The sequence below is a fragment of the Ascidia mentula genome, chromosome 4 (assembly GCF_947561715.1).
Source record: "Ascidia mentula chromosome 4, kaAscMent1.1, whole genome shotgun sequence".
Lineage (NCBI taxonomy): Eukaryota > Metazoa > Chordata > Ascidiacea > Phlebobranchia > Ascidiidae > Ascidia > Ascidia mentula.
This window is the reverse complement of record NC_138569.1, coordinates 16,093,887-16,102,795: the sequence shown is the minus strand read 5'-3', so window position 1 is coordinate 16,102,795 and position 8,909 is coordinate 16,093,887. Positions and strand designations below refer to the sequence as shown.

The 8,909-nt window shown below is 38.9% G+C and overlaps 2 protein-coding genes across 2 annotated transcripts; both read right to left on the bottom strand.

Annotated features, from left to right (window-relative positions):
• Positions 1-1,104: 1,104 nt before the first annotated feature.
• LOC145899207 (adipocyte plasma membrane-associated protein-like) lies at positions 1,105-4,022 on the bottom strand. The gene is made up of 6 exons (XM_082987942.1): positions 3,722-4,022; positions 3,353-3,555; positions 2,827-3,054; positions 2,512-2,709; positions 1,872-2,019; positions 1,105-1,620 (listed from the first exon to the last, which is right to left on the bottom strand). Exons 1-6 carry the CDS (start codon positions 3,988-3,990, stop codon positions 1,413-1,415), a joined length of 1,254 nt encoding a protein of 417 aa, XP_082844068.1. The 5' UTR covers positions 3,991-4,022; the 3' UTR covers positions 1,105-1,412.
• A 553-nt stretch (positions 4,023-4,575) lies between these two features.
• LOC145898171 (soluble guanylate cyclase 88E-like) lies at positions 4,576-8,627 on the bottom strand. The gene is made up of 15 exons (XM_082986603.1): positions 8,508-8,627; positions 8,350-8,433; positions 8,046-8,194; positions 7,691-7,882; positions 7,480-7,618; positions 7,296-7,418; positions 7,128-7,215; positions 6,931-7,057; positions 6,701-6,830; positions 6,298-6,444; positions 6,020-6,150; positions 5,563-5,735; positions 5,276-5,478; positions 4,814-5,030; positions 4,576-4,655 (listed from the first exon to the last, which is right to left on the bottom strand). Exons 1-15 carry the CDS (start codon positions 8,625-8,627, stop codon positions 4,576-4,578), a joined length of 2,103 nt encoding a protein of 700 aa, XP_082842729.1.
• Positions 8,628-8,909: the final 282 nt, after the last annotated feature.

Sequence of the window (8,909 nt, the reverse complement as noted above, 5' to 3'; positions counted from 1 at the left end):
CGGGGCCCTCGGTGTGGCTTACGGAACAAAAAACAACGTCTCCAAAGCGGTGGTATGTTGTAGCAAGTAAGGTTGGTTTGCGTTCCTTGGTTTCATATCTTATTTTTCTGCAGATCAGCACTCATCTTGCTTTTTCAATTGTGGGTTCGGCCTTTTCAAGCATTGGCATCGCAGTGTCGTTTATATATTTTTTCGTCTACGGGATGCAATCAGTAAGTGTTATTGCAGATATTCTTGTCAAGTGCTAAAAAAGACTTTTTTCGGTTGTTCACAGTTTGATTTTGGAATGGCGGTGGAATTGTCGTTGGTCTTCCTAAACATTGGCTCATCCATTTTTTGCACTATAAGCTCCATTGCCGCGGGTCACGTGATGTGCCAAAACAATGGATGTTGCGGCGGATCTGTACAGCACCCCCAGGTTGTTAACAAAAACCACTATCTTCCGGTTTGAAATTGTTTGATATGTGATGATCTTACCATCTCGGCTTTGTTTTTAAACTGCATTGTGATACAACGTACTACTTTAGTTACTACTATGTAAAAAGGCTGTATTAAATATCAGTAAAACCTGTTCGAAATCATTCTAGTTTTGTTGTTGATATAGACCGCAATTTGTCGATTTTGCAGGGATTGTTTCTTCAACAACAGTCAGTACAAGTGCAACACCTTCCAATGCAGGGTAAGTAAAGCAAGGCTATGCATTGACTGCTATTTTCTGCACACGTTTCTACTATAGACACAATACGAATGCAAAATATGTATGTGTTGTATGGTTAAAAAGTTATATAGCTTTCTTGACCTAAATAGTTCTGTTTATATTGAGTAAGCGTTTGCTGAATATATGGTTCGGCGTAAAATACATCTCGCTCTAAAACATAAATTTTACGAAATGACGTACTTTACCACAGGCTAAAAACATTACATTGCAGGTATGCCCGTGCAGCCGCTACCACAACATATGTACCCGAAGTTCGATCAGACACCACAAATTTATCAGCAAAATGTGCCTCAATCATACGAACCTCAACCGGCATATAACCCTAACTACTGACTTAATACAAGTACACTGTGAAACATTTAAGCGACGCGACGCCGTAAACCGACTGTTGTGCATAGATTTATTTCACACAATTAAATAACTCTGGACCTTGTCGACTTAGCAAATGCTCAAATAAAGTATCGCAAAAATGCGAAAACACAAACAAAACGTGTTTCGCTAATTAATTTTAAAAAGAAAACACATGGCCATTTAATGCTGTTCACAACTCAATGAATAACCTTAAGTTTGTAAAGTGAAAATTGCAAACCACCCCCAAAAATTCAAATGCATCTGCTAAAGGGGATTACCGTGTCGGAGCTCGCAATATTGCTTAATTATTATGTATACAGATTTTTGGGTTGTAATATTTAAACTATAGGTTTACGCCAACTGGTTTGCTGTCAGTTGGATTGAGAAATGCCATCCAAGGTGCAAAATAAGATCCAAGTGCTAGACGACCATCTTTCAGTTCTGTGACTTGGGCCAATCCTGATACCAGTTTTCCGGCGGGGTCTTGCAGAGTTTGCAGTATTTCCCCAGTTTCGCTTACTTCTATCGCCATGCAGAATTTCGGAATAGACCTAAACCAAATGCATTTTCACAATTTCAAAACACTTAATTATTCGACTATCTTACCAATGGACGTAACGATTGATTTACACATGGGTCTACGAACATAAGTTTATCGCAAAATGTACTATATGTCGTGGAAATATGTACGTTTTAGATGAAACCGTTTCAAAATTATCTACCTTGTAATTTTCTTGTGATAATTGTCAAACATTCTTTTATCTATAAGTTCAACGAAAAGCTTGGGAAATGTCCAACTTACTTCATTAATTGATTTACGCTGAACAACCCAGCGATAATCTGCCTTACAACTGGATATTTGTCAAACCAAACGTTCATTTGTGTTCTGGGGTTGGTTCCTGCAACCCAGTACGTTCCTTTGCTGGAGGCACGAATGTTGTCTGGCATAACTGAAAATATTAAGTGTATTACTGTATGTATGCATGGAAATTTGCACCACCACCGGTTTGACTTGTAAGCACACTTTTTACGAACCCTGAGCAAGCCTAGCAAGCAAAACGTCGGTAATAAAAGGACAAGTTTAATTGTCCAAGAAGGAGAGATTAATTAAATTACAAAACGTCTGGCAGCTATAGCAACATAATATTTTTACGAATTATTTTTAAAAAAACTGAGAAGTTAAAATAAAACCAACGATGATTTTTGTTGTCGTTTATGTAAATTGCATTGTGACGATGAGCATTTCTCCACTAACTTTTATAAATCGAAGTTTTGAAAAGAAGAATTCGGCCAAACACAAATATAGGGTAGCCACAACCAAACAGACATTTTTCTTAATTTAAAAATAAACCAACTATAGCCATATGGACAACGCGGCGGTTATATTGTTACATAAATGAACAGCAAATACTGCTTGGGGTAGATTTGAATCCAATGCAAACCTGGTAATCGAATCACTCTGGTCCTTTCCCATGTTTCTATGTTGTACACAGAAAGCCGACTTCCGAATGTTTCAGCCACTATGAGGTGTTTCTCGTCTTTGGTGAATTGGACACCGTTTGGAAAACATAACCCAGACAGTACAGCAGTTAACTTTTTTGTCTGTGTGTCGTATTCAAAAACTCGCCCATCACAAAGACCTGAAATAAGAAACGGGGCAGCCATTTTATTCACAGTAGTAACGTTTTTTAATTTAAATGTCTCAACTTGTATGTTCCCTAATTCATTTTGATAAAAACTGATAAAAACTTTATTACCCTGCAAGCTCATGTATATTAATTTTTCTATTGGATACGTCGTCGAAGCATCGGTGAAATAAACCTTTCGCTCATCCGCTGTCACACTCAAGTCGTCGGGGAACATTATTGGAGGATGAGGGTCATCCATTGCAACAAGTTTGGTGAGTTGCGATGTTTCGACATTGATTTTAAAGATACCAAAGTGCGCATCTGCGCCATACAGGGTGTTTCCCATCAATCTTAAACCTAACAATTGATTTGGAATGTTGATGAACCGTATTATATGAAAAAAAGAAAAGAACAACGCACATAAGTTATATATGTTGTCGCCATATACATTTTTTACATCAATTGTGGTGGTGCAAAATTTTGAACCCCATATACTTAGGACAGGGGCGCCCTAACCGGGTCTCGGACCGGTATTGGTCCGAAGGTCGTTTGTAGATTAAATAGTAAAAAAAACAATGTTGAATTTACGCCTTCAGTTAACACTGGTCCAAAATGCAATTATAAACTGTAGCCAAACTGGCATTACACGATATACCTAAAGGTCGCCCATTGTTGCGTTCCATTTCCTTCGCTTCTGCATCCTCAATTTTAATTTCGGCAATCGTGGTGATCTTGCCAAATCCCACTTTACCATCAGCTGAGGGTTCAATGCGAATAACTTTGCCGTCGAGTTGGCCTGTGTACAGGTTACCGGCCGCGTCTTCCTCAATTGACTCCCCGGCTAGAACTTCTTTGTTTCTGCGAAAAATGGGAAACCCAATAAGCGTAAGTGAGTACTGATCTGTGGTTTGACTTGCAATCACTAATTTGGTCTTAATTATATTTGCAATGTTGTTATTTTGCTTAAAATCTGGACATCAGTAAAAGACAAATATCATGTAGCCTCAAATGTACACAAACTTACATTTCCCCCTTGGTTAGCTTGCTGTTTCGTTCATACTCGGCTACTGGCGAAATGTCGTCTATTTCCATTGCTGTTATGGGTGAACGGAAGTAACCAAGTGCCAACAACCCGACAAGAAATGCTATCAGAAATACGAACAACACGCCACAAATGTTGGTTGAATACTGGGGCTTGTCTTCTTTTTCACTGTTGAACGTCTTTTTCGGCTTTGCTGACTTGGCCTGATGCCTTTCTTGAGGTCTTTTAACCCGCTGCCGTGGTTTTGTCATTTCTTTTGTGTAGTGACGGTGCCTAATTGATCGTTAACCTGTAGTTTCGTACTCAAAAGCACATCAGTGTAGGATACCTAGAACTGTACATTGTAGATCACTGGAGTGGAACGAAGTTTTTTTGCAGTGCTACGTCCCGTTGCCGGTCGCGCGTGCTCGGTAAATATTTGAGATTGGTCGAATGTGGGACAATGTCATTATACAGTGTGCATATAAACCTTCAGTGCTACATTACTGCCTTTATCAAGTTACCTTGAGCTTTTTTATTGCATTTTGTGGTTCCTTGTAAGATTTCCAACATAAATACAATCATATATCCGAATACAGGGCCGACTAGTGCAAGAATACGGAAAACACTTATTTATTAACTCATTAGTTCATCATAGTTTTTGCAAGTCAGCTCAACCCTGAGCATTAAATTTATTTCATATCAATGTGACAATCACAAGTCACAAGCACGCGTAACATTTATTAGACAGTGACATCTATCCCAACACAGAACAACACATAAGTGTCACACAAACATCGCACAACACAACAGTTTAGCGAGGAGCCATTCGACCTATGTAATCGGTCCTCTGATTGTTATTGCGGTTCGCTGTTGCCAACAATAGCACTTTCCTTTTGGATGGTTGTTAGATTTCCTCCGAGAGAACTCTTTCTGTCTAAAATTAAATGCATTCAGACCGTTAAATAAATAGACTCCGTTTGCCTATAGCTCAAATAATCACAATCATCTGAAAGTTTTGTGTTTTGGTTTTGGTATCTAATAACATAAACACTTGCTTATGAGAGTAAAGCTGGGCCCTGGAAATGTACTCACCCAAAATCAGTTGGTCTTTCCCCTCCTGCTTGGTTCTGTTTTCCCCGTCCAGGTCGATGAGTTGCTTGCTACTATCGAGTAAAACATGACACATGATTGAAACTCGCAGTAAAGCTGAAAGTAAAGTTTGTTTTTGCACCGACCTTTGGTTGGAAATACTCATATGTTTTCCCCTTTTCTTTGCTTTCAACCAGTATGTTCGCATTTGTCCTTTGCCCTGTATGCAGAAGTTTGTTACTTAGACATGCGGGATTTAACAATATCTCAAATAGATATGAATCAATGTCCAAAGCGTAGTCACCATTAGACCAATATCAAACAATACAACTTAAATGTTAGATTATCCATTGCAGTTATTATACCGAAAAAATGTATGGGCATCACTTGTAGCATAAGTATTGCTAAAAAAACTCCAAAAAATAACGTTCCAGCTTTTAATGGTTACAGGCTAACAAAATCTACCTTCACATAGACGACACCTCTGCTTTCAAACACGTAATTGTCGTTCTCCGCCAGTAGGTCGTGAACTGTTTTGCTCACATGTATCTCACGAGCCCTGCCAGTGCTTTCCATGCGAGAAGCGGTGTTGACCGTATCCCCGAACAAGCAATATCTGATCATCTTTCTGCCAACTACCCCGGCCACAACGCCACCGGAATGAATACCTACATTGACAGTAAAGTTAAAATAAAATTGGTTGTGTGTTTCCTGAACATAAAAGTTAAGTAAAATGATAGAAATGTGCTGACCAATTCGGATTGGAATGCAACCGCCTCCCACTGGATTTTTTACATGACTAATTCCTACTTGCATCTCCAACGCCATGTCGCAGATGCGTTGAGCGTGCAAGTGCGTCCGCACGGGAGCGCCAGATACAGCTAGGTAACCATCGCCAATGGTCTCGACTTTGAAGACTGAATACCTTCAAAAACGGTCGCAAAATTGATTTATGTTGTGATAAAAACAATAAACAATTAGAAACATATCACAGATCTTACACATGAGATTAGCATTATTATTCATGTACAAAATAATGAAGGTAATTACTGCAACGTGTATGTAAAACTGTAAAACAATGGAGGCAAATTTGTGTTTCGATTAGGGTATCAAAGCCCTTTTATTGCACTTCATGTTTGAATAAAGATTCGTCTTTCCGAACGGCTAAGATTTATGCGCAATAACAACGATTAACGCGAATAGAGGCACCTTTCGCAGAGGGTGTCGTACACAGTGTAAATCGTATTCAGTATCGCGATGACCTCCATCGGCGTGATTCTTGTACAGATGTTCGTGAAACCGACCACGTCACTGAATAGCACCGTGACCTCAGAGAACATCTGGAATCGACATAAACCGTATTAATATTATGTCTTTGCTGCCAATAACACAGGACGAAGACATTTGACACATGAAGGGATTAGTGGTTTTAATTCCGTGTGTTCCGTGTTTGGAAGAAAAAATTCACAGCGATCATGTTGTCAAACCTCGGCGATATTAACAGCAGTTTCCCCTTTTTTAAGTCTAACTGCGATTTCCTGCGGGATCATCGAGAAAAGCAATGAATCTGCTTTGTTGTTTTCCTTTTCCAAATCCACTAAAGTATCCCCAAGTTTCGATGTTTTAGCTTGCTCCTGGAAAGTTACACGAACAATAATTATAAGATTTTTACTGGTAATAATCAGCATTTGTTTTGATAAAATATAACAATCTGTGCAGTTTTGATAAATGTCCAATTCAGACACTTCAGTTGATTCTCCAATCATTCGTAGTGCAACAAATGACTGAAACTTCCGATAAAAACATCGAAGCATTTTAACCAGTTGTATTTTAATGTTATAACATGCAAGGCAATCCACGCTTTATGTTTTTATAACAAATTGCGTTCACCATGTCTAGTGCTATCTTAAGTTCGGCTGATTGTTGAGGTCCCGCCATCAACAACATCTGAAGTGAGTCCTGGAAACTCAGGTCGCTGATATAAAGGCCAACCTCCTTCATGACGTCCATGTTGTCGAATCTAAAATGTTGTCAAGCACACCGATATATTTGGATATAGTGTTGGTGTTTGAAACCAAAACAAAAATATTCATTGTGGCGGAAAACACCCATACACCTACATCGGGGTGCACATGAAAATGATAGCGTTCCAGCTCTCTAGGAATGCCGTTGTTCCGCGTAGCTTGAGGGAAACCGAATCATCACGTTGCTTCGGAGGTAGAGGAGGGTGCTCGGGGTCGAGAATTTCTATGTGAAACAAAATTATGTAAAGAAGGCGCGATGCGCAAGGCCTAGACTACGATCTCTTCACAATCACCTTGTGAACGAAGATATTCCTCATATTCTACCCATAATGCAACGGTTGACGTCATCTCCACCAGAACGTTGACTGGGCGATTTTTCATCTGTAAGTTATGTTTTAGGTTGCGAAAATCCGATTTTGTGATCGGACAAAATACTGTAATTGATTTTAATTTTGACTTACAAAGTTCCAAGAAAGACACATCCCAATTGGTTTCGTCAACACGAAGAAATCAGTTATCATTTTGCCAACCAAAGTGGGAAAAGTCTTTACCACTCCAGCACCGCATGTTAACACTTGCATCGTCTAAAAAAGCGCATTTGTTGTTGCCTCTATTTGAGAAAACGTGTATAAAGCAATCTGATACCTCATTAAAAATGATTGAAAACGGAAAGGAGTTGAACACAATGTCGCTATCAACGCTAACTGGCGTGATAGAGCGAAGCTTGGAAAGCGCCGGAATCCAAGGATCCTGTTTTCCTATCGAGTAATTTTTGTACGTGATTCTGCACAAAAAGTCAAGCCACATTAGGAAAGGCGTATCTCAGAAGTTGTTACTTTTCGTTTCTCCAACTTACTTCATTATTCCATGCATGACTTCTCCCACAACTTCGTGGCTGATCACTTGTACATGGGCATCGTGCAAATCGTAGTAAAGCACAGCTGCGGTGTAAACCAGGCCGCGAACGTAGTGAATGTAACCAACGTAATTGCGCGGTGTGTTGTAATGAAAAGTCAATCCCTCCTCGTCCTCATTCTCCACGTAGAAACTGTTGGATTTCGCAAACACAAACAAAATGAAAATTATATGCCATGTGGCAGAGGTTTATTTAAAAAAAGTCACAAATATATAAAGTATTGTTTGCTTAATGAACTAGCAGGATTGTTTGATATGAGTGTATCTCATCCAGATTTAGAACATGTAAAATTTACCTGGGTGGTTTGATGTCCTTGTACAGGTTGCTGATGTAATCGTGTAAGTTATCGAGACCGTTTATAAAGTCACATAACTTTCTTCCCAGAATTGTTGTGATTTGGTCGTACCCGTAGCTGGTAACGAAAGTCATGAAGTGTGCTCCAAACTGCAAAAAATCACTTTGACAAATGTACATTGGTATTCTGCTTGGTGGGAATAGTGCATTGTTGCTGAGAATACATAGAACAACAAGGTCGTTTTATTTAATTTGCAAATGTATTTAAAAACAAAAAAAAGTAAAATTCTACAAAATCAGGCAACCTTAAACATCACTTCGCTCTCCGGCATGTTGAGAACACTTGACACGGTTTCGGAAATAGTTTGCATCATGATTTCATCATACATCTACAATAACCAGGGTAAACTTAAATTATATTAAAAACAAACGTAAATTACTTTCGTTCAAAGACAAGGTTTACCTTGTGAATGGAAAATCCAACTCCATCGATTCCAATCTTTCTCGCCACATGCAGCCAAAGCGATTCACCCCATTCTTCATGTATGCAATGGACAATACTTTCTAGCAGAAGGCCGTACATCTTTCAACGTGTATATAATCAAACTGACGTTTGTCTCAATTCTTCTATTAGTTATGTAGAAAATCTGTATTTATTTACAGATGTTTGTTGTTCCGTCTGGTTTTGGCATTCACGTAAAAGCTACGCTGTCAGTGACATCACTTGTCAGATTAGGTGACGCATCATGTTCGGCTTTAAAAATGTCTTTACTTTATTGATTTTGGATAATGAGCAGGTATCATACATAACTTGGGTTATGTTTAAGGGTGATAAAACAATGCAAAGCTTCAAGTCAGTTAAAAG